At 40.2% G+C, this 24,223-nt stretch overlaps 3 protein-coding genes across 7 annotated transcripts in view; 2 read left to right on the top strand and 1 right to left on the bottom strand.

Annotated features, from left to right (window-relative positions):
• Nucleotides 1-704: 704 nt before the first annotated feature.
• LOC146562607 (rab5 GDP/GTP exchange factor-like) lies at nucleotides 705-5,827 on the bottom strand. Of its 2 annotated transcripts, none has more exons than XM_085294514.1 (9): nucleotides 5,554-5,827; nucleotides 4,161-4,337; nucleotides 3,834-3,961; nucleotides 2,989-3,140; nucleotides 2,838-2,907; nucleotides 2,620-2,755; nucleotides 2,393-2,487; nucleotides 1,835-2,091; nucleotides 705-1,739 (listed from the first exon to the last, which is right to left on the bottom strand). In XM_085294514.1, exons 2-9 carry the CDS (start codon nucleotides 4,316-4,318, stop codon nucleotides 1,353-1,355), a joined length of 1,383 nt encoding a protein of 460 aa, XP_085150640.1. In that variant the 5' UTR covers nucleotides 4,319-4,337; nucleotides 5,554-5,827; the 3' UTR covers nucleotides 705-1,352. The 2 variants fall into 2 exon arrangements, with proteins under 2 accessions (XP_085150640.1, XP_085150639.1); XM_085294513.1 differs by having other exon boundaries at nucleotides 4,161-4,334; nucleotides 5,554-5,826.
• An 865-nt stretch (nucleotides 5,828-6,692) lies between these two features.
• cfap251 (cilia and flagella associated protein 251) lies at nucleotides 6,693-18,303 on the top strand. 2 transcript variants are annotated; one of them, XM_085294511.1, is made up of 20 exons: nucleotides 6,693-7,074; nucleotides 7,180-7,320; nucleotides 7,494-7,603; nucleotides 7,691-7,799; nucleotides 9,599-9,679; nucleotides 9,773-9,850; nucleotides 9,941-9,982; nucleotides 10,083-10,303; nucleotides 10,398-10,571; nucleotides 11,403-11,653; nucleotides 11,752-11,903; nucleotides 12,035-12,211; nucleotides 12,321-12,505; nucleotides 12,593-12,707; nucleotides 12,890-13,053; nucleotides 13,155-13,245; nucleotides 17,145-17,288; nucleotides 17,363-17,591; nucleotides 17,711-17,827; nucleotides 17,921-18,303. In XM_085294511.1, exons 1-20 carry the CDS (start codon nucleotides 6,880-6,882, stop codon nucleotides 18,046-18,048), a joined length of 2,904 nt encoding a protein of 967 aa, XP_085150637.1. In that variant the 5' UTR covers nucleotides 6,693-6,879; the 3' UTR covers nucleotides 18,049-18,303. The 2 variants fall into 2 exon arrangements, with proteins under 2 accessions (XP_085150637.1, XP_085150638.1); XM_085294512.1 differs by lacking the exons at nucleotides 17,145-17,288; nucleotides 17,363-17,591; nucleotides 17,711-17,827; nucleotides 17,921-18,303 and adding an exon at nucleotides 15,462-17,055.
• A 440-nt stretch (nucleotides 18,304-18,743) lies between these two features.
• mlxip (MLX interacting protein) overlaps nucleotides 18,744-24,223 on the top strand; it is a 28,047-nt gene continuing 22,567 nt past the window's right edge. For all 3 annotated transcript variants that reach the window (XM_085294508.1, XM_085294510.1, XM_085294507.1), the window contains exons 1-2: nucleotides 18,744-19,320; nucleotides 23,346-23,452. In XM_085294508.1, the coding sequence (XP_085150634.1) occupies nucleotides 18,998-19,320; nucleotides 23,346-23,452 (430 nt within the window). In that variant the 5' untranslated portion in view covers nucleotides 18,744-18,997. The remainder of the gene's footprint in view (nucleotides 19,321-23,345; nucleotides 23,453-24,223) is intronic.

Below are 24,223 nucleotides of genomic sequence, written 5' to 3'. Positions count from 1 at the left end.
GTTTGGGAGAGAAACACCCTCTCTATTTTTAAGATTAGGTTCAAAACTCTCCTTTTTGATATAGCTCATTGTTTATATGTTTATATGCGACTTTACTCTTAGTTATTATGCCGAGACTCTCTTCCACTCGACTGAAGATCTAGATTAGGCAACAATATTCACAAAAAAAAAATAAAAAAAAAATTAGGTCAACTTATTGCCTGTGTATCCTGAATGACTAGGACCCCGCCCCCCTCCTGATGATGCAGTAATGCTGGTTGTAAATAACAATTTTGAAGTTGCAAGAGATTATCACTATTTTTGCCCTCACCAAAACTAAACAAAATATTAGTGCGAGGCTTTTTTGAGTACTTTATTTTTCCTGTATACCAATTTATTTATTTTCCAAAAGAGCTACCAACAGTTTTTTCTAATCATATAAGATGCAGACAGTTATTGCTACTAGAATCTCAGCATGAATTTGAAACCTTTCAGTTTTCCATTTATATGATAAAGTTTTGTTTTTTTAATAAAAAAAAAGTTAAAGCTTTTAATGGAAATTAGTAAAGGAGGACCAGGTTTGGACTATCAGTCATTGGACTGAGTCATTTCAACATCTGACACCTGTCTGACTTTCCAAAAAGCCAAGTTTCTAAAACTTCTCTGTTGGCAATATGGCAAATAATCATCGGCTTTAGTGAAGGAAAACACCCAAACACATTACATTCAATCATGTGTCACCTTTAATATATTAGATACATACAATCACAGATCTTTAGATGAAGCCCTTGGATTTTTTTCAGAAATCTTTCTAGAGCTGTAAACAACGTGCAGCTTGTGCATGCTAAAGATTTTTTGCACCCACGTGCTGAGAACAAATACACAGCTTTCACAAATACACCCCTGACTTTTAGTCAAGAACAGTCACACCAACTTGTCCTGTAGCCTACTTTGGAATTTCAGAGCAGCATACATAAAGGCACAATGGTATAAAACTATTCAAAATTATCATAGTGAATAAGTATTGTAAAGTGTTTGTTCTACATCTGTAAGTGCTGTGTACCCTGAGTGCTTAGATAGTACATATGAGATCTCTTATTGGAAAATGGAATGTGATTTATTGGCTCAATGCTTAAATTGGACAGATGGGCAAATAATTTGGACTAGTCATTAAAACCTCTGTGAACGTTGTGTTACTGCATGCATAAAGTTTCCTTCATCTTCAGCTGGCTTACAAATGCCCTACTCCTGCATTGGGAGCATGTGCAAATGTGGCACTGGAAAGTACGCTTCATTTGTCCTGCAGCCTACAAATGTTAGTGCTGACGATTAAATAAAGTCAAGTGCCAGATTAGCTCTATTAATAGAAATGCCTAACAGCCTGTTTCCCTCAAACCTCCGTCTTGATCCTCAAGCACCAGCACTGACTCCTCCTTATTATCCTGAGTGGACAACAAAACCTCCTTCTGAGCAGTTATCTCCTTCTGAGCCAGGACAAATTGGCTTCTGGTCTCGTCCAGCTGTGAATGAACTTCTTGCACCCACTTTTGTAGCTGCGCATTGAGAGCATCCATACCTTGGTCCAGCTTCTCCTGCCTGCCTTTGAGGTCTTCTAGCAGGTTCTGTGTGTCACTGATCACCTGCTGCCTCCTGTTTAATGCACAGGGAGTACGCTGACCCAGCATGTAGCCTTCAAACTCTTCTGGACTGAGGCTGAGTGCCGGCCCATCCAGCTTTTCAATGAAGGCCACAGCACAGGACTAAATAAAGAGATGCGGACACCCGTATGAGTTATTAACAGGTCTAACAACACCCTGTGGTGTATGATGGGTGAGGAACTTTTCAGTCAACTCACCAAATTTGTGAAATAGTAGCCGCTCTCTCCTGCCATCAGACTGTGAGGGAGCCCAAAACGAATCACGTATTGCATGTTGGAGTGGAGGCGAGGCGGATTGGCCTTCAGCACCACGTAAACCAGGCTTGACAAGAAGTCATCAGCATTAGCAGGCTCACTGTTTGAGCGGGAAAGGGCTTCGAAGACATGCTGGCTGCATTTGGAAACGCACGCGAGTTTGTCTTGAGGTGCTCGTTTGGCATCCATTTCGATTATGGCTGTGGGAAAAATAAAGGCTGGAACTCATTTCAAATGTTATGACATTGACAAAATATGCCTCCCTTTATCATTAAAGTAACAGTTTTTCATTTTGGGAAATGCACTTTTTCTTTTCTTATGTCAGGGAGTTAAATACGAGGCTGCAGTTGGCAAGCCTGGACCCGTACACAGGTAATATGTTACCAGCATTAAAGCTGCTCATGACATGAATCTTTTGATGCAATTTTTAGATAAGAAAGCAAATAAATGCATTTCCCACCATATCAAACTGCTCATTTAAGTATTGAGATTTTAAATCACCAGTTATAGCAGGCAGAAAGGGGTCGCCTGTGACAGAGACCTTTTCATCAGGAAAAGGTACGCCTAGCATCTGCGGCGTAACCCAGTTCAAAGAACTGCAAATAAGAGACATTAGTTATAAAAAACAAAAACACAAAACTTCTAATCCTGACTTTTAACTCAGGATTAGAAGTTTGGAATTTTTTTTCCAAGATGGGTAAAACCAAAACAAAACACAGCTGATGTACCGGATCCTTCTCTGGAGAGCCAGGTCCTTCTGTTCATCATCACAGCTGTCATGGCAGAAAACCCATTTGTGCAGCCGTGTCATTATTAACTTCTCTACATGCTCCATTATCTGAGTGACCTGAGCTTCAGGAAAACCTGAAAACATAAACAGCGATTTAAAAGCCACTTTAAATACAAATATTGCATCATACACAGTTTGGAACAGATCTGTACTCACTGCTAAAATATTCAGCAAAAGACTGATAAAAATCCTGCACGAGGTCTGACTGCTTCTGCACCGGCAGATCCTGCAAAGATGACGTGAATCGATGATCAGGATGCCTCTAGCTCGTGACATAATTGTCGTGTTAGATGCTTAAACTGCTTACATGGTATGCCTCCATTGTGTTGAGAAAAGCTGTACAGCGGGACTGCAAGCGCTGGGAAGGAGGACTCCGAAGTATCTTTAGGAAACCAGTGAAGTCTCCAGGCTCAAGGTTTTCGTAGGCTTTTAACACATTTGCACGGCTTTCAGAAGACTCTGGAGGGACAAATAGTCAAAAGGTGAAGAGGCAGCAAAATCCAAACAGATAGCCAGATAATCTAATCCAGGGGTGAGGGAACTCTAGGCCTCAAGCGCCAGTGTCCTGCAGGTTTTAGATGTGTCCTTGATCCAACACAGCTATATAATATGGGTAAATTACATCCTTAACATGTCTTGAGGTTCTCCAGAGGCCTGGTAATACTATATATAGTATATAGGTATGTATAATTTGGATGTGTACAAAAGACCAAAACAGTATATATAGTGCATTCTGGTTCAGCAGAAGGTATGGTGGATGTTTATGTACAGTGATTATTAGTAAAGTCTGTTGCCTTATTCTCTGCATTTTGCTGGGGGGGGGGGGTTTCTTACAGACAGCAAAAATACTGAGTGAAGGTTAAAACTTTTACCTTCATGGACTTAATGACAATGTTTAGAGGAAGAATTCTGGCTTTCTATTCAGAGGTGCTGGGTAGTATTAAGTTATTCTTCTTTTTGAGTATTTCAGAGAGACAGGATTGCAGAAAAAAGTAAAAAGGGCCACCTTGGTTGGTGTGACAGAGGAGGATGCTTGGACAAGGTGAAATGGAGGCAGCTGATCTGCTGTGGCAACCTCAAATGGGGCTAGCTGCTGTAACTGGCTGTTGACCTAATAATGACTTTAAGACAACCACAAAACTAAAGTTTTACCTTGAGGTTTTGGAGGCGATGGGCTGCCCCAGAACAGTCTTCTCACTGTGTTAATTCGACGACCTTTCTCAATGTTTTTCTTCTCCTCAAATTTGGAGAATGTGGGGAGCGTTCCATCACTGCGCGGTCTATGAGGAATGAAAGGATTAGACATCTCTGTCCCGAGCTGAGAGACAGAAAACAAATGGAAGGTCTCTCTATCTGCATTTAGACTGATGCGTTATACCCTCACATATCCAGATGTCATATTAAAGGGCAGTATTCTCACATACATTTTCAATATACTTTAACATAATGAGCAAACGTAACAGCGTGAATAAAGTTTACCTAATTTCTTCTCTCGGGGTTCCAGCGGCCCGTGCCCTCTCTCTCCAGCACTTGGAGCACAAACCCTGCCATGCTGGGTTTCCATAGTAACCACATGCGTTCTTACAGAGCAGCTCCTCCTGAGAAACTCTGATTCCTCTCTGTTTATCCATCCACATGTCTTTTATATGCTACCTGCTAGACATACAATTCAGCTTTAGAGCACAAAAAAAGTAAAGTTCCACTATACTTATCATCATAATTATTATACTTAACTACTCAATATTTGTCTTATAAAAAACGTCAGTAATTTTAAAGAAAGCTCAGTTGTGTGTTTGAAACTATAGCCTGGTTATGCGTACCATAGCCCAACACCCTGTGAAAATAAAAAAAACAAAAAACAAAAACTCAACCAAGTCTCATTTTATGATTCTGGATGACCACATAATGTCAGAATTGCAGTGACGCAAAGAACATTAAACTGAACAACTAAAACTGATAAATATAAGATTGGAAAAATGTCCAAATTCCATTTTGGCACAGGGTCAGAAAACATTAATGCATGGATCCATCTTGCCTTGTATCAATTGTTCAGGCTGGTGGTGCTGTGCAAACTTTGAACCTTAGTGCCGACTAAGCATTGCTTAAACACCACAGCATAACGGAGTATTGTTGCTCACCACTTCCATCCCTCTATGACCACAGTGTTCCTATCTTCTGATGGGACAGACAACACACCATTTCACAAAGCTCAAATCATCACAAACTGGTTTACTGAACACGACAATGCGTTCACTGTACTTGAGTGAGCTCCACAGTCACCAGATCTCAATCTAATAAAGCACCTTTGGGATGTGATGGAACGGGAGATTCACATCATAGATGTGCAACAGACAAATCTGCAGCAACAGTGTGATGCTGTCATGTCAATATGGACAAAAATCTCTGCGTAATGCTTCCGGTTCAATGCTGAATCTATAGCGTGAAGCATTAAGGCCAATCTGATTGCAAAAGAGAATCCAAGCCGACACTAGCAAGCTCTACTTAAAGTGTCCAGTGAGTGAAAAATATCCTAAAATATCCTAGTATCCTAAGACGTCTTATACATTTCTATGGCGCTGAGAGTTAACTAACTTTTTCGGCAGTATCGAGTACTATTGCAAAAAGCTATAGCCTCGTGGTAACATTTTATTCAAAACTTTTCAATGAAGGCATAATGTCTAATCCCCGAGTGTATAAGAGTTGGGTGTTAGCCGTTAGCATCTCAAGCTGGAGCGACTGACTGTCAGCTGAGGGGGATTGGCGACAAGAACCGCTGGCTAATGCTAATGCTAGTACCAACTAAAAGCGAGTGACCAGTCAATCATTAAATCAGTCACCAAAACCTCGTTTTAAACACAACCGTCAGTCTCACCTGTCAGCTGATAAAACCATTACCAGCCCCAGCTGTTATCTTATCAAAGCGCTCCTTTACTTTCTGGAGTCGTCACAGTCATAAACGCTTCATACTGATAACGAGAACCTTTCAGACCTCAGTTGAAGACATTTAGTAAGAAAAAACAAAAGGCTAAGAACAGGTAGCAAACATTAATAACGCCCAGTGGCACGAAACAGAACCAGAAAGTCCGCCGCTTCTAAAGCCGTGCAACCGGAAAAACCATCCGGAAGGAAACCGTGAAAGTACAGGTATTTGGACACCGTGTCGACCCTTCAAAGTAAAAGCTTTATATATACCGAGCATCTGTAGATTTCAAAATAAAACATATTTTTGGTTAATGCGATCTCGTATTATTATAGTTAATAACCACATAATCTTGTCTATCGTGGCTTTTATCTTTAAAAAAAAATACATAATCAAATAATGGAATAATTATCAACTAATCAAAATTACAAAAATATTTAAATACATAATTATTTTATTTAAAAACATATTTAATCATGTCACTATTTGATTAAATATGATACAGTGCATCGTGAGTTTATTTTATCTGTCAACCTCACATATCATAAATGTCAGGGGGCAGGGCTAAGTGAACTGGTTTGTGTTTGTATAAAACAAGCAGCGGTTAGTAGATCACCCACAGAGCTTTCCAAACCAAATCTATCCCATAAGGGCATATATGACAGCTTTGACCACTCAGTTTTTATTGGGTTTCTTGCATGGAGCACTGTTCAGAACCTGTGATACATCAATTAGAACTGGAGCAACTATAATAATTTTTATTTCATAATTTTTAAAGGCAATTGAATTTTTTTTTGTTGACAATTGTTTTCATTGGAATGTCTATACTAAACTTATTTAGGACATTCCTGGCTTACTATGAGCACCAAAGAAAGTACAATGTTTATTTTTTTGACAGTAATTATCCTATAAGTAATGTAACAATTACAATAAATAAACATATTAAATGACCAGAAAGATCCTCCTGGTGTTTTCATATCGAAAGGAAAGCATTTCCCCCCACCTTTAATGCTTTCGAGTGCTTTTGTGACTATCATGCTTTTAATTTGAAAAGGCTCATCCGTTGATCTTCTGTAACTAGGCAACGAAACGCTTCCCTCCAAGTAGCAGCCAGACAGAACAGACAAAAACTTTTGGTAGGAATAAAATTAGAAAGAGCAAATATCGAATAGAGCTTAAATGTGTTGTTTTTCTGTTACTATTTGGCCTACAGTTAATTTAGGGCAAGGATAATAAGGAGAAGGCTTATATAAGTACCAAAAGGTAAGGTTAATCATAATGGAGCCACCCACAAGCTATGAAGCTGAAAAGCACCCAGTAGTGGGACAAGAACAGGACAGGGGAGAAGCAGGTAAGGATAAAGAAAAGGAAAACTCTGACATACCGAGGAGGACTGGGCAGTCTCAAGTCTACACTGCAACTAGAGACACACTTTTCTCAAAGAAGACAACTGATGCTGAAGCACATGTACTGGTAAGTATGTCCCAATCAGTGTTTATATTTGAGTGTAATTTGAAAGTATTTGTCTGTTTTACTTCACATATTCTTGGCAATACCCTAAACCTGTCCTTCATCCAGTCACTAGATTTCATCTGTGGCATGAGCCCTGCTCTTCCCGTTTTCACTCTGCAAGACCAGGATGAGCTGGTTTTGCTCTATGCTGCGGCTCATGTTGGAATTATTTACAATCACACCTCAAAGTCCCGGCACATGCTTAAGGTAAAAATCACGTCAGCTTTTTGAACAATGTAAGAGTAAGTCATTGCTTTAAGTTGCAATAAACAGTCTGAGAAATCAGATCATGTTAGCCTGGGTTTTCATGTTAAATGTTCACAGTATATATCTTTTCATAACAGGTGTGCAGATTTATATATTCTCCTTAATGTCTTCAGGGGCACTCCCACTCCATTTCATCTATGTGTGTGAGTGAAGACAGACGCTGGATTGCAACAGCAGACCGGGGACCAAATGGCATGGTGATCATATGGGACTCCTACTCTGGGTATCTCTTCATTCTTCACACATTGAGGCATTTTCACTGCATTAACCTTGCTCTCAATGGTAACCACCTATATGATAAATGTTACAGTATTCCTGTGAACACGTTGTTTGACTGTCACCCTGACGCCGGTGTCATAGCAATAGCGTTTTCAAGCGACACAAAACATCTGGCAACACTTGGGACAGAAGAATTTCAAGTAAGTATGGCAGCTCAGGGCTGTCACAATATCAAATTTCCACCGAGCTATTGTGCTGGCAAAAAATACAAATAAAAAATAAATCACTGTAATCATAATATGTGTATGGAAAATAAAAAATGATAGCAGCATCAGTAAAATGTATATAAATTAATCGCTCTTTTTTAAATTTGTTTTTCTAATATTTCAATGAAACTGCATTTTAGTCATTTTAGGTCATTTTTTTAAGAGTCATATCACCATGTGGGATTGGCAGTCATATGGAAAAGAAGGTTTTGCAGGACGGTTTCTGTGAAAAAATAAGTACACCCCATGAATCGGTGGCTTTTAGAACCACCTTTAGTAGCAATAACCATTTTCTGTATGACTTTATCAGTCTCTTGCATTATTGTGGAAAACTTTTGACATTGCGGTTTGTGGGTATTCATTTATTCACCACTCTCTTAAGGTCCCAGCACAGCATTTTAATCAGGTTGAGGTCTGGACTCTGACTAAAAACTTTGACCAAACTTTTACATTATGACCTAAAATCTCCACTTAGGTCTCATCTGTCCAAAGAACATTGTTACATAAGTCTTGTGATTTGTTCGGATGCAACTTTGCAAAACTAACCTGTTTTGCCATGTTCTTGTTAGAAGAGAAGAGGCTTTATCACGACAGCCCTTCTAGACCAGCCATACTTGATCAGTCTATTTCTAATTTTCTAAATATAGCATTTATCATGCAAACCAAGGACTTTAGAGTCTCCGATGTAGCTCTTGAGTTTTTTTGCAGTTTCTCTGAGCAGGGGTGGATTTGCTGAGACATCCATTGCTGGAAAGACTGTGAGACTGTATTAATACAAACCTAACCTGAAAGTTCCAGACCAGCAAACTGCCAAAACCTCTCCTGTTACAGAGGTGCTCACACTTGATGAGGATAAGCATATAGTTTACAGCAAAGATTATTAGATTAGATTTACATTTCATATTATATCTATATTTCTACATTTATCTGTCTATATTTACATAATATCTCTATCATCACCTGGCTGCTAAAGCAGTAAGTGTGCACTTTGTTTTTCACATGACTGCAGCTGGTCAAAAAAAGTTATAGCGCATGCAAGGTCTCCCTTTTAGTTGCATTTTACCAGACTAATCTTCTAGCCCTGTTATTTCCTGGTCAAAAGAAATGTCTAATATAGTCAAATTTCAACATTTGTAAGTATAGACTGTGAAATGTTGACAGTTTGGCCATATCGCAATGATGAAACAATTTTAGTGAAAAAGTGAACCAAATAGTGCGATTTTTGACCCCCTCCTATGCAATCATGAGGCGTGTAGCTCAGAGAATGCTGCTGATGTGGAAGGTAACATTTTGTATGGCTTATTTAAATATACTGCAGCTATTACACAAAAAAAGCTGATTCTGAGGATGTTTTGTGAGAGGGAGCAATTGAAAACTTTACACATTGTATGCTGTCCTTTTCACTCAAAATGGTGTAAGTCAGTTATTTAACCAGAATTGTCCAAACGTATACAAAATTACAATTACATAGTTATTTATACTATTATCACATTTTATTTTACATATAAGAGTTACACTGACACCCACAGTTTAGATACACCTAAAAAGAAAAGAAGTTACTGCTGAGATTATGAAACATGCTCTTCACGAAAAGGGAAATTTTATATTAAGCAACACTTCCTGGTCTTAGAAACACTTACATACAAACACAATAGGACAAACAGTGCCTGTATGGTAAAAGCAAACTTTTCATGAACTGACAATCTGCTTAAATTATATGGCGATCTTTTCAGCGTGTGTGCATTTGGGACTGGACCAATGAATCAGAACAGCCTTTGTGGTTTACCGAGCTCAATCCTAAATATGGTTTTCAGGTAAATATTCTTTCTCAGTATGTGAATAGCACCTTTGCTTTATGGAAACGGCACTGTGGTGAACAGATGTTGAAGTGTTAAGCTGTTTTTCAGGATTACATCATGTTTAGGCTGAAGAATAGCTCTCAGCTGCTCAGCAGCAGTGAAAGTCATGTGTTATTCTACAGCAGCGTGAGTTCAGCTGTTCAGTATTTTTTTTTTTAAAGCGTAGTACAACTGTTATGTATTTATTGTGATAGTGATAGACTCATCCTTTTTCAGGCAAGTGGAAGTCTGCAGTACACTGACCTGAAGTTCAAGAAGGTGAAGATAATCTTCTAAATTTGAAGTTGTTATTAAACTGTCTGTCTCATTATGTAACTGAATATATTGATTTGTGTTCTGGTGTGTTTTGCCATTACAGTTCAATAAGGAAACCAGTGGTGCTGCTGAATTTACTTTGGACCGTTCTGAAAATTTTGGTGTGGCAAATATGTCTCTCAGTCGGTCTGTGTTTCACTGGGAAGAGCCTAAGATCTTAATAGCCTCTGGAGGTGGTGTTGTTGAGTGGCTTGTGAAAGAAGACACGGCCAATCGAATCAACCTCCAGCAACAGCAAATCACTGTTCTGGCCGTCACCGACAGGTGGGCACAGCAAGAAATATTGTCTGTTGTTGCATGTGAGTTGTGACCTGCATTTACCGGTTCCTAATCTATCTTTGTCTGTATGCTTGCACAGCTGCATCGTAACGTGCAATACTGAAAGCCACATCTGCTTTTACAATGGCAAATTCACCCTGCTCGCTCGGTACACTGAATTAAATCTGGATGCCATTGTTTCTATTTCATTTTCCAAAGAGTGGATAAGGAGGCAGCAGGAGTACAGACTGGATTTCAAACCCTTAATTACCAGGTATACAAATTTACTCTACTACAGTGTTCAGCCTAAAGAGCCACTGAACCAGTAGATCAGACTTTTACTGGCCATAAAAGAGACACCAGTCTGATTACTTTCTATACTCAAGTACATAGCAAATATTATTGGTAGATTTATATTTTATATTATAAATCTAAAGCTTGATGCACTGTAGTAACCACTGCTTCCCTTTTTAGATTCAGCCCTGTACGTTGCAGGTACCATTGCTAGAGAGAGATGGATTTATTTCTGTCAGCACTCAGCAAAAATACAAGATAGACAGACAGCTTCTATTTTACCTACTTCTCCTTATATGAGTTTGTGGTACTGCTATGTTTAACAAACTTGTGGTGGACAGGAGCAGACAAAACTGTGGCTTATTTTAAAAAACAGCTGAAAAATTCATCAGTTTAGACAGGCGTTTGGGTAATGTTTTTGTTTAATATGTTTGTTTTTTTTGTCTGATGTATTTTTACATTCCCTGCAAAGTACTTTGTAACAGATTCCTGGCTTTAAAAGTGCTATGTAAATAAATTTTACTTACTAACGTTACTTACAAAAAGTTCACTTTTCTTCTTTTAATTTATGTGCAGAGGTAGTTTAAAGAGATTAAAAGAAAATAATAGTGAGCATCCATTCATGTTCACAGAGGAATTGATCTGTGCTGGCCAATCAACATAGGCCACACACTTTTTTACTGGCTCAAAGCCATCAGGACACTTGCTATGTTGAACCCGATACTATATCTTCACGCTGAACTGTTTTACACAGCATAATGAAAATACACATTATACATTTTTAGGCAAGCTGACCTGTCTTTTTCTGCAGGAACTTCACTGTGACCACTGTCAGTCACAGAGTTGTGCATGTGAACGCAGAGAGCCTCATCACTCGAATTGTGCTGGACGAGGATTATGAGCCTATACATGCACTGACATGCCACCCCAGTCAGTCAGCTGTGGTCACTGGCAACCACGGAGGCATTTTAGAAATGTGGGACTATAGCAGCAAAGTACGAAGTGGTAGAAAGGTCTTTAACACAGAGAAGCAGATTCAGTGTGTCACATTTGACCCTAAAGGTAAGGTCAGACTATGTTTAAAAAGAAAAGTGCTTCCATATCCTCAGTGTGTAAAAGCTGCTGTTAGATTTTGTTTGTCACATTTCATTTCTAAACAGGATTATATCTGGCTGTTGGTTTTGCAAGTGGAGCTGTTCACATACTGAATGCCAGAACCTTAGAGAGTGAACAAGAGGAAGCTTTACATTACACCAAAGACAGCATCCAACTCATCACCTTCTCCTCAGACTCAAAATATCTCGCCACTGCGGTGAGTGAGAGAACTGTGTGGATTGGAATTTGTTATAATGTATTGAGTTTTGTTAGAGCTGTCATTGCTACAGAAACATTTTTTGTTGTTGTTGTTGTTGTGAGATGATTTATGATTTGCGCGTCTGTCAGGATGCTGGAAAAGCAGTGTCAGTGTTTCACTTGATCACCAAAGAAGGCTCTTTACCTCAGTGGATGCATTTGGGTAGGATCCACTCTCACTACAAGCCCATCAAAGATCTTCTTTTTGGGGTTCACCTGGACAGCACCCAACCCAGACTACTCTCTCTGGGAATGGACTGCCAACTGGTTAGTCTACCTGGTCTAAGTTGCAGCACTCTTGTCTACTTCACTGTTTTGTTTTTGACACGATAATGGTACACGCAAATCTCTGTGCTTGTGTGGAACTGAATAAAAGGTGGAGTACGACCTGGAGAACAGCAGCATGGACCGGCTTGTCATCTTAAGCTCGGAGCGCATTGAGCAAAGCGGCGTGCCAATGTGCATGACTTGGTATCCTCCCCTAACGGCAGAGCAGTTTCTCCTCATCATCACAGATCAATATAAGATGAGGCTTTTCAACAGCACAACAAAGATGTGCAGGTCTGCAAAATACTGTAACAAGATCAGTCAGATGTTGTGTCACAGCAAAATACTCACGCATCTCTATTACATGTTTTACAAAAACAGAAAGACCCTTCAAGGCCCAACATATGGCTCTCCAATTAAAAAGATAGTTGTTCTTCCCAAGTCTGAAAAAGCTGATACAAACTCATATTACCTGGCGTTCATCACAATGGAAAAGGTCAGTGTTTGCAGTATTTTACTGACAAATGTTTGACTTTCACTTCCACCAAATGGTGTGTCTTGTTTAAATTCCTGCAGTCGACTGAATGCAGACGTTTTTTGTGTCTTTCTTTTCTCTGATCAAATTGTCATCACATTGACAGTGATACTGTCATGAAGAGTATTTTGTATTTTCTTTAGTTGGGTCTCCAGATTCTGCCACTGGATGGGAACCCCTACAAGTCAAATGCTTTGATCTGCCATTCAGCAGGAGTGTCTGCGTTTGCCTGCTCCTATGATGGCAGATTCATTTTCACTGCAGGAGGAGCAGACTGCACAGTCCTCTCATGGGAAATAAACTTGAAGTATGTTTTTTTTCTAAATAGCAACCTTGTAATCAGTCGAAATGAAAGAGCAGTATAATGATGTTTCCTGAAATCTGTCTCCTTTCCTGTGATGAATGTAGTGTGCTTGAGGCAGCAGCCGCTTTGGGCGGAAAGGACATGGTACCTTTTTACAATCTCTTAGAGGGAGGACGAGATGGCAAGTTCTACAGAGTGAGTCAAATTTTTCCTTTTTCTGCTGAACTTTAAGTAAACAAGCATAGCATTATTCAGATTTTTTTAGACTGAAACATGTTAGAGGCACACTTACTCAAGTGCTTGTTAATGCAAATATATCAGCTTGGATAGGGCAGCAGTGTATGTAGACATGGTCAAGATGATGGTCAAGGCACCCTGCTGAAGGCCAAACTGAGCATCAGAATGGGGAAAAAGGTGATTTAAGTAACTTTGAACATGGCATGGTTGTTAGTGCCAGATGGGCTCATCTGAGTTTTTCAAAAACTGCTGCTCTGCGAGTATTTTCCCACACAACCAATTCTATGGTTCACAGAGACTAAATACCCAGTGAGCGGCAGTTCTCTGGGGAAAAAATGTGTTGCTGATTTCCTGAGTCAGAGGAGAATATCAATACTGCTTTGACCTGACAGAAAGGCAACAGTAACTTAAATGACCACTTCTTGCAACGAACGTATGCAGAAGATTAACTCTTTGAAGCAGATGGGCTACAGCAGGACATCCCAATTATCCCCCCAATCATCTCCCAGTGTCACAGTGGATCAGGTCAGGAGACAACTGAGGAAGCTTTGCCCCAGGAAGGCAGCAGGCCCAGACAAGGTGTGTCCGAGGATGCTAAAGGCGTGTGCTGCTGAACTTGGGGAGCCGGTACAACGAGTCTTCAATCTCAGTCTGCGACTGGGGAGAGTGCCCGCCCTATGGAAGACATCCTGCATCGTCCCAGTCCTCAAAAGGAACCGGCCCAATGAGCTGAATGACTTCCGACCGGTGGCACTGACGTCACATCTTATGAAGACTCTAGAGCGGCTCTTCCTCAACCTCCTCCAACCACAGGTACAACATGCCCAGGACCCACTACAGTTCGCATACAAGGCGGATGTCGGAGTGGAGGATGCCATCCTGTACCTCCTGCATAGAGCCCACTCACACCTGGATGGGGGAAAAGGCACGGTCAGGATCCTGTTTCTTGACTTTTGCAGTGCCTTTAATACCATCCGGCCCTGCCTGCTTCAGGAAAAACTGAACAGGATGGAGGTGGACCCCTGCCTGGTCACTTGGATCTCCGACTACCTCACCGACAGACCACAGTACGTCAGGCTGAAGGACATCATGTCTGACACTGTGGTCAGCAGCACAGGAGCACCACAGGGAACTGTGCTGTCCCCTCTTCTCTTCACCCTGTACACCTCTGACTTCTGCTACAACTCTGAATTATGCCACATTCAGAAGTTTGCAGACGACACAGCCATCGTGGGGTATATCTGGGATGACCAGGAAGAGGAGTACAGAAGTCTGGTGAGGAACTTCGTCACATGGAGTCACACAAACCACCTGCAACTCAACATCTCAAAGACCAAGGAACTGGTTGTGGACTTCGGGAGGTCCAGAACAGGTCCACTGCCGGTTCAGATAGAGGGAGAGGAGGTGGAGGTGGTCAACAAGTACAAGTACCTCGGGCTGTGGGTGGACAACAAACTGGACTGGTCATCCAACACAGAGCACCTGTATAAAAAAGCCCAAAGCCGACTGTACTTCCTCAGGAGGCTGAGGTCTTTTAACATCTGCAGGAAGCTCCTGAGGATGTTTTACCAGTCAGTGGTTGCTGGAGTACTTTTGGGGGAGCAGCACAGCAAAGGAGGACTCATCCAGGCTGGAAAAACTGATCAGGAAGGCTGGCTCTGTGGTCGGCATGAAGCTGGACACTCTGGTGACAGTGGCAGAGAAAAGGACATTAAAGAAACTGCTGCACACTTCCATAAACAACCAGAGGAGTCTGTTCAGTGACAGGTTGCTTCTCCCAAAGACAAGAACCAACAGACTTTTAAAAAAAAACCCTCCTTTGTCCCACACGCCATCAAACTGTTTAACTCCTCTCTGGAGGGGAAACAGGAGGACAAAGGAGGGGGGAACAACTAAGCTGTAGTGCCTCTTCACTGTGCAATACTTTTTGTTAATAACCAACGGTGCAATAGACTTCAATACTTGAAATGTGCAATTCCCTTATATTCTATTTATCCCTTTTGTATATGCTTTATTTATATATGTCTCTGTATTTATATATGTGTATATATGGTATTCTGCTCACATTCTGTAACTTCTGTCAGTGCTGTGCTATTTGGAAACCGAATTTCCCAGAGGAACCCACCTGAGGGATTAATAAAGTTTTATCTTATCTTATCTCTCTTATCTTACAGCAGCTAAAAACCACACCGGGTGCCACTTCTGTCTGCTAAGAACAGGAAATTGAAGCCACAATTCACACAAGCTCACCAAAATTGGACAGGGAAGAAAAAACATCTGATGTCTAATGAGTCTCAGGCAGATGATGCTCAGCTGAGCACCAACCGACTCAACTCTGCCATCTATTCAGCAGTATGTGGACTATAAAACATGGGATAATAAAACTCTTGACCATCTATATGCAGACAGCAGGAATGCATACAAAGCCCCCGCCCTGCACCCAGTAGGTATTTCAGACAACAACCTGGTCCTGTTAAGATCTCAATATGTCCCTGCTCTTCAAAGACTCCATGTTGCCATGAAGTCTGTGATGAGGTGGATTCAGGAAGCTTGCGAAGTTCTGCTCCATACTCCCCTTCGACAATGCAGAGTCGGACAAGCCACATGGGGATGACATCATCAGAATCGTGGATTGTATCACAAGTTATATAAATTTCTGCAAGGATACCATTGTCCTAAATAGCATGCCCGATGTTTACCTAAAAACAAACCCTGGATCACCATTGACCTGAAAGCCCTAATGAATGAAAAAAGAGGGTTTTCAGTTCAGGAAATAAAAACGAGCAAAAAAGGATACAGTACTGGACCCCCTGTTGCCCCTCCCCACACAGCACCAATCTTAACACCTCATCAGCCATCAAACGTTCTTCCACTTTGTGTTCCTCTGCCTGTCTCAGTGAGAGACAGGAAGTCACTAAACAAACTGCTCTCAATCATCCGCTCCACACTACAGAGGGACCAGAGCTCATTCTCCCTCAGATTTAGTGCTACCATAAAGAATGCTACAGGAAATAATTCCCACAGTACTTTATATAACTCTACCATAACTCTTCTTTTTGTGACAGGTGAACACACCTGTCAGGATATAAAAAAAATTCTAAACATTTTACACACTTTTTGCACTACCTCGGATTACCCCTGAGGTAGTTTTACTTTTAGTTTTAACTTTCAGCAGTTCTGAAAGCAAAAAGTGGTCCAACATGGACGATCAACATGTAACTAATAAAGTGTCCACTGGCATTAATGGCATTATATAATATGGTATTTTGTGCACCAAAAACTAGAATACATGTATGTATTTGTTTGATCTCTGGTTGTTAAGCACCTTAATATAAATGTCTTTTTTTAATTCACGGAGCTCTGTTGTTAAATGTTTATGTATTAATTCTCCTCCTTTTACTTACTATTTTTTCTTTTTAAATTGTGTTTATTTCATTGAGCTATTCTTTTTTTTTTTTTTTTTTAAACCTACATGACCTAGACAATAATTTCCCAACTTTCCCCAAAAAAGTTTATTTAATCTAACGGATTCATTGTGCTTTTAATTCTGTTGGTTCTCAGAGAGAAAGGCATATGTGCATGAATTTCGCTTATTTAATTGAAATTTTCTTTAAAAAATATGAGCCTACACTTTTTTATGCATGGCTATACAAAATGAGTTTACAGAGAAATATATTTTAAAAAAATATGGCAACTATTTTGGACATTCGGAACTGAAGACCAATGCACATGGCCACGCATAAAATGTATTTCTAAATAGTACAAGAAAATAAGATAAGTCCTCGCCCTAGTACAAGTTTTAAAACTGTTGTTTACTGTGACATTTTAATCAGTAATGGGAGTTCTTCTGTCTTTAGGAGATGGAGGACTTTTTTTATTACTGCCAAGTCCATCATCAAGGCGTGGACTCGATGGAGAAACGACAAGTGTCTTGCAAAATCCCCTTGTCAGAGGTTTCCTCTCTCATGAGAGCTTTGGGGTACTATCCTACTGAACAAGAGGTAAATTCAGTGAAACTAAAACCGCCACTTAATCTCAACCCTTTAATAACAGTTAAACATATTTTCTTCACCAGATAGAAGACATGCAAAATGAAGTTAAGTTCAGTAAGTATGCCGAAACAGGAAAATATGTAAATGACGTTGACCTGGAGGAATTTATCAAGCTGTATGTCAACCACCGGCCGGCCTTCAGCATCTCTAGCAGTGATCTGGTTAGAGCTTTTTGGGCCCTTGGGAAGGTTGACAGCACAGGACAGCCCGTCCTACAGAGACAAGAGCTGATAGAACTTCTACAGGTTCGAGGTAACGAGAATGATTGGTCAGCATCTTACTGGTTATAAATCTTAATCCTATGGTCCATGTTTTATTGTCAGTTTTTATTAGCTCATCCAACACGTTTGTTATTTTGATATTAAACCCAGGAGAACACATGACAGAGGAAGAGGTGGTGGAGTGTTTCACTGCTCTTTTAGGCCTCGATGATGTGGAGGAGGAGGAGGAGGAGGAGGAAGAAGGAGGGGGACTATCTGAACCTAAAAGTGTGTAATGCAACAACACATACTTCCAAGTCATTACCAAAAAATTCACATAAATGCTGAGAATAAAATATTTTTTTCTGTGCATGTACTCAGGTGGACATTCAGAGTATACACTGGACTCTGTGATCCCAAGTGAGATATCTGTGGAGACATTCACAGGTCAGATCCTGGGCTTCACGTCCTCAGCAGAGCAGAGCAGCAAGTCTTCCCCTCCAGAGTGATGAACCAAAAACGTCTGCCTGAGAATCTGTGTTTATGACGAGGTTTTAGCTCTGCTGGTCTGTTTAAAGACCAGCAGTATTACTGTAACATGTTATTAACAGAAGGTAGAGTGTAATCTGTGTTTAGCTTAAAATATAAAACATTATATCTTATACTAATACAAAAAGTCAGTTAAGCAGTAGAGAGTTTTTTTTCTGTTGATATTTGAGTGTTTCTGATGACAATCGCTTCCACATGTTAAATGTAGAAAATGCATTCTAATAAAGGAAGATTTAAAACAAGTCTTGTTCTCTTTTATCAGCCGCTCCCTTCATAGGTCGCCACAGCGGATCATCTGGCTTCCTAGGATCTTCTGTCAAATCATCCTGCTGCATGTCCTCCTTCACCACACCCACGGATCTTCTCTGAGGTCTTCCTCTTTTCTTTCTACCTTGCAGCTCAATATTCTAAAGCCCTTTTTCTGATATATCACCTATCCTCGCCAAACCATCTCAGACTTGTTTCTCTAACCTTGTCTCTAAACCACTAAACCCGATCCTTAAATTAAAGATATTTTCACAATTCACAAGCGTGATCATTCGTCTTTCCTCGCTGCAGAAACGTGCCTGTGGCTGCAGGGTCTGATTAGTGGGCGGGGCTCTGCGGCGGCCCAATCAGAGGCGCTTTTCGACAGGAACTTCCTGCTCTGGGCAGAGGGTCCAGTGCGCAGCTTCTCGTCAGCTGGTGGTTGAGACTCGTAGCTACGTCAACTCAAGACAACAAGTTAAGTTGGGAGTTTAATGACCGACAGCGAGCTTAGCGATGAGTGAACCGAGGGCCTCGACTCCGCGGCGTGAAGCTGGTGAAGTTTAACGGTCGGCGTGTTCTCCGGAGAGACTCATGAAAGGGAGAGTTTTATTGTTCTAGCTTGCTGGCTAACTTTAGCCATTTGTCTGGTGAGTTATCGACATGGCTATGAGCGAGGTGTCCCTGCGGCACAAATATCGTTGCCCTTCCGCGAGCATAAAGCAGGAGCAGGATGACGACTCGGACACGGAGGAGACTCACCTAGGGCTGAGGAAGGCAGAAGGACTGGAGTCTCAGATCATCCATAGCGGACACTTCATGGTGTCCTCGCCCCACACCGAGCATCCGCCGAAGAAAGGCTACGACTTCGACACTGTCAACAAACAAACGTGTCAGACCTATCATTTTGGAAAAGCGAGCTCGTCGCACTTCTCCATAGACGCCTCACTGACGAAGCTCTTTGAGTGCATGACTCTGGCGTATAGGTAAGTTATGGCGAACTATGTAAACACATGGGGACTATTCATTTTCACTTTAGCTCCTCCTCACCCACTCCTCCACGCTGAGCTTTCCTCTGTGTGCAGAGTCAGGCATGGGGCGACTGCATGCGGTCACGAGTCTTCCTTTAACTTCCTGCTCGATGATCATGATTTTGTAGGGAGTGTGGTCCTGGAGATAGTTGTAGAAGCCTTACTTAGATCAAGGAACTAGACACGGAGAAAAAACAAGCCCTGCATCTAATTATGTAGGGATTTATGTTGAATTGTGTAAATTGCTAAAAAAAAATATCCTCTGCAACTCATATTATACTACATGACATCACCGGGTTGTGAATTTGCAGTATTTTTTATTTTGTAGAAATGTAGGCCACCTTTCCAGTAAGACTACTTTCTTTTGATTGGGTGCTTCTTAAAAAAGTTAGTTAGCACTAACTACTGCAACTCGCATTCACTCAACCACACACACATACAGTGACTTAACTAAAACACAAACATCCACTCTACCACTTGAGACAGTTCTACTCTGTTCTGCTCTAGTTCTACTCTGGCCAAGCCGCATTGTCCAAAAGACTCACACAGTGTGCAGTACAGTAAATAATACTCAGTACAGTAAATACATGCAAAAATGATGCAACGGAAAAGAATTGGTCAAGAGGGACAGGCTGTAAAATTTGACAGGAAGAATGGAAAGACGGGAAACTGTGAACCAACCCCTTTGGATCGTAATAAACATTTCCCCTTAAGGCACTTTGGAATTTTTTTTTTTGTTTGTTTTTTAATTTAATGGTCTGTCTTTTTACAATTCAGCACTCAGATATCAGAATGGTACACCTGCATCCCTTAAGTCCACAAAGCGTCAGTGATTTTTATCATTGATTGTTTGACTCTCCCATCTTGTTGTTATCTCACACTGAACAGACAGAACCGTTACTGTGTGTGTGTGTGTGTGTGTGTGTGTGTGAGAGAGAGAGCCATATTGACCATTGCTGAGTCAAGCCACATTGTCCTATCTGTGTGACCACACATTAATGTTTAGCATTATAGTCGTTAGAGAATATTTCAGGGCTCTGGTAATTAAATTGTTCCTACTTAAATTAAGTTGTACCTCATCCCTTCTTACTAACCCCATTGAGTTTTGCAGTTTTCTCATCCAGGAACCCTAGAACCAAAAAATCTGGATGCAGGAATCAACTAGATATGTTGTTATGCTGACCCTTGTGCACAGTGGATGTTTATAAAAGTTTAATTTGTTTTGTGGCAGGCTTATCTACAGTCATGTGAAAGAGGAAGTTTTCACAGGACTCTGTGCAATCCTGTTAAAACCTAAAAGCACCCTTACTGCTGCCACAATGAAGGAAAGTAGCAGCCAGGTTTTATAGATCATCAGTAAATGTGAGCACCTTTATGAAAGCAGAAGTTTTGCCAGTTTGCTGGTATGGACATCCCAGAAAATTCACCTCAGATTAACCAGTGCTCGTAAAACCAGCAAAAACCACAAAGAGCTATGTCTCAGACTCTAAAGGTCTCAGTTGAAATGTCAAATGTTAAAGTTAATGACAGAAATAGAAAAAGACTGAAGAAGTATAGCTTGTTTGGACGGCCTGTTTGGAAAAAGTCTCTTCTCTCATTGATAACAGGATGGGAAAACACAGCAGCAAATCAACAACAGAATGTCTGAAAAAGGAAAGGATCAAGGTTTTGCAAATGGCCCAGTCAATGTTCAGACCTCAACCCGATTAAAATGCTGTGGCAGGACTTAGAAAAAACTTGTGCATAAACAAATACCTGCAAAGTTTATATAACTGATGCAACATTGTAATGAAGAGTGGGTGAAAACTTCTCCACAATGGTATGAGTGACTGATAAAATCCTGCAGCAAACAATTACTTGGAGTTAATGCTACAAAAAGGTTGATCTACAAGCCGTTGAATCATAGGGCGTAATTAGTCTGTGGGCAGAGTCCTGTAAAAGTGTTCCTTTTCACATGACTGTACTTGTTGTTGTTTCTTCGCTGATTAGACATGAAGTTAGCATGGCAATTTTTCCTGTGCGCTAGTGGGATGAATCAAACATACTGATCATGTCAGCACTCTGAGTTGAACTGTAAACAAAGCTGCACATGCTTCTGTGGTTGTAGTAGAGGTATGGACTGTGTTTTAAAGACATTTCTACTTGGTATGAAGTCAATGCAGAAGGCTCTTAAAACTAGCATTCTCCTTCATAGCCAGCAGACTGGTGGTTTTATAAAATGAGTTTATATGACTTGGTGACATATCAGATTAAAAGAACAGGACACCCCCACCATGACCCTGGCTCAGGCCTGTACATCAAAATTTGCCTTAGTTTAAAATCTGATTTCTGTGCCATCATCATATGTGTAGCACATAAGTGCTTCAGAATTAAAAATATTTATTTCTCATCAATAGTTGATTCATTTTAAAGCCAAAAATATGTCAATTATTCGTGTAAACTGTGCATCTCAAGTTTCCAGTTCAATTACAGATCCAGGCAATGTTGAGCAGTTATGCCTGAGCAGGGATTTATAAAATTAATTGACAATCACTATAACTCAATTGCCAGTTGTTCCATGCAGCTCTTATTACAAGATAATGCCTCCATGCAATACTTAAATCAGATAAATAAAGCACCTTGTTATTCTGAAAAGGTAGAATTTGCAAACTTACAATCAATAAATAGGATTATTGATTGTATGTTTGCATAAAAGCAGTGCTTTTGTGCAGATTTAAAGAAGAAGGTTTAAAGATGGTCCCTATAATGGTACATTATAGTAATAGTGGCCGTACTCATAGTTTTCTGTTTACAGCTATGTTTGAGGTGCCAGTTGCTCAGAGGATTTCCTTTGCCCTGATTATTTAAAGATACAGTTACTGTTCTGTTGTTTTTGTTGTAAGTGATGAGGGTTTATTTCAGCAAAAGGGCATTTACCATTGAAACGGTTGTATATGCTCCAAAAGACTCACACAGTGTGCAGTACAGTAAATAATACTCAGTACAGTAAATAAACAAACAAATGATGGAAAGGAAAAGAATTGGTCAAGAGAGACAGACTGTAAAATTTGACAGGAAGAATGGAAAGACGGGAAACTGTGAGCCAACCCCTTTGGATTGTAGTAAACATTTCCTCGTTAAGGCGCTTTGGAAATTTTTTTGTTGTTGTTTTTTAATTTAATGGTCAGTCTTTTTACAATTTAGCACTCGGATATCAGAATGGTACACCTGCACCCCTTAAGTCCACGAAGCGTCAGTGATTTTTATCATTGATTGTTTGACTCTCCCATCTTGTTTTTATGTGACACTGAACAGACAGAATCGTTACTGTGATGTAATCATTAAGCGCACATGCTGTACACATACCTGCACATACAGATGAGTTCCTCCAGTGCTCACTTGTCTCAACATTACCGACGTGTGTGTGTGTCTGTGTATTAGTGATGTTACTGTTTGCGTAAGCAGCAGGAGCAGCTGCCATCATCTTGTTGTATAATTTGTAACTCAAGCATGACTTTAAACAGGCTTCCTTTTTCTTGTCTGCCTTTGCTTTCCCGCTCTTGTGGTTAGACATAAGTCACGGGTTGAGCAGGCGAACAACACATGTGGTTTATTTTCACACCTTTTTTAATGTGATTATACATTTTTATTTATTTACATTTTGTCCTGCGGCCCACCTCTGTTCAAATATAATTAGCCAAATTTAGGCCGCACAGTTGGTGAAACTCTTTCGTCAGACACATAACTCCTGTCAGAGGATGGTGCTCCCTTACTTTTTTACTAATTGATGGGTGTTGGATCAGTATAGCCTCTAAGTATCACTATTAGGCTTTAAAAAAACCTGTGATCATTTCACCTGAAAAAGATACGTGATTAACGTGTGCATGATCAATTAATCAAAGAAAAAAACTGTTTGTGATTGCTAATGCATTCTTACAGTATTTTAAAGGTTTTGGTTTGGTCTTACAGTTATTTCACTGATGTTTTTCTTTCCTTTTCAGTGGTAAGTTGGTGTCTCCAAAGTGGAAGAACTTCAAAGGGCTAAAACTGCTTTGGAGAGACAAGATTCGCCTGAACAACGCCATATGGCGAGCCTGGTACATCCAATGTAAGAGTTCCACAGTGCTTTTCATTTCATACACAAAATGTGAAAGTGACTGTTTTTGGTTAATATTTAATTAAACATTGCCTTCAGTGTAACACAATTTGAATCAATCATAGAATCCAGTTATTTTTAGAAGTGATTACTGTTTTGCGGTTTCTTTTGATGTGCTGCTCTTAGTTTCTCTAACTGCATAGCTCTTTTCTTCCCAAATGAATTTTGCACCAGGTATGTTTAGTTTCACTCCTATTTAATTGGTTTTCAGCTAATTAAAGTGGAAATAAATGTATGTTTAAAAGAAAAAGAATTCAACACAAAATGATTGACTAAGAAGCCTAATACAGTACTGTGGAAGTCTAGAGGCACTCCTCATTTCTTTAAGTTTTGCTTCTGGACCTTTGTGTAATTTTTTTAAAGTGGTCTTAAGCAGTAGTTCTCCAGGCTTAAAAGTCTTTCAAAGTTTTTCTGTGGACAGCAGCTGCTTTTTTTTCAGTCCGTTAATTCTACCTCACCCTTTTCAAAGAGATAATTTTATTAAGCGACTTAATGCTGCTATATATGACACTAAAGCATAAAAAAGGCATATAACTCCAGGGATTAAGCAGTGTTGTGTCTACTCATAGCACTGAACTTATCAACTTAACTGCATAAAGATCTAAAACAATATGCATAAGAAGGGGAGGAACATGAAAGGCTTTGAAAAACTAACTACACCCATAATTTAGTGCCTCGTAGAACCACCTTTAGCAGCTCTATGTTGAAGTACTTGTTTTACAT

This window comes from Mchenga conophoros, linkage group LG12 (genome assembly GCF_057382185.1).
Source record: "Mchenga conophoros isolate Kocher_MC1m ecotype Shallow Benthic linkage group LG12, M_conophoros_male_GT1.1, whole genome shotgun sequence".
Lineage (NCBI taxonomy): Eukaryota > Metazoa > Chordata > Actinopteri > Cichliformes > Cichlidae > Mchenga > Mchenga conophoros.
The sequence above is the reverse complement of the archived record's forward strand: the minus strand, read 5'-3'. Positions and strand labels throughout refer to the sequence as shown.

Bases quoted from the DNA above. Each gene is read 5' to 3' on its own strand.
- LOC146562607 (XM_085294514.1), bottom strand. From the start codon at position 4,318: ATGTGGATGGATAAACAGAGAGGAATCAGAGTTTCTCAGGAGGAGCTG. The intron at 2,908-2,988 runs GTAAGCAGTTTA...TCATCTTTGCAG, and splicing joins ACACAATGGAGGCATACCAT to GATCTGCCGGTGCAGAAGCA. The intron at 2,488-2,619 runs GTACATCAGCTG...TCTTATTTGCAG, and splicing joins GCTCTCCAGAGAAGGATCCG to TTCTTTGAACTGGGTTACGC.
- cfap251 (XM_085294511.1), top strand. From the start codon at position 6,880: ATGGAGCCACCCACAAGCTATGAAGCTGAAAAGCACCCAGTAGTGGGA. The intron at 7,321-7,493 runs GTAAAAATCACG...TAATGTCTTCAG, and splicing joins AGTCCCGGCACATGCTTAAG to GGGCACTCCCACTCCATTTC. The intron at 11,904-12,034 runs GTGAGTGAGAGA...CGCGTCTGTCAG, and splicing joins CAAAATATCTCGCCACTGCG to GATGCTGGAAAAGCAGTGTC.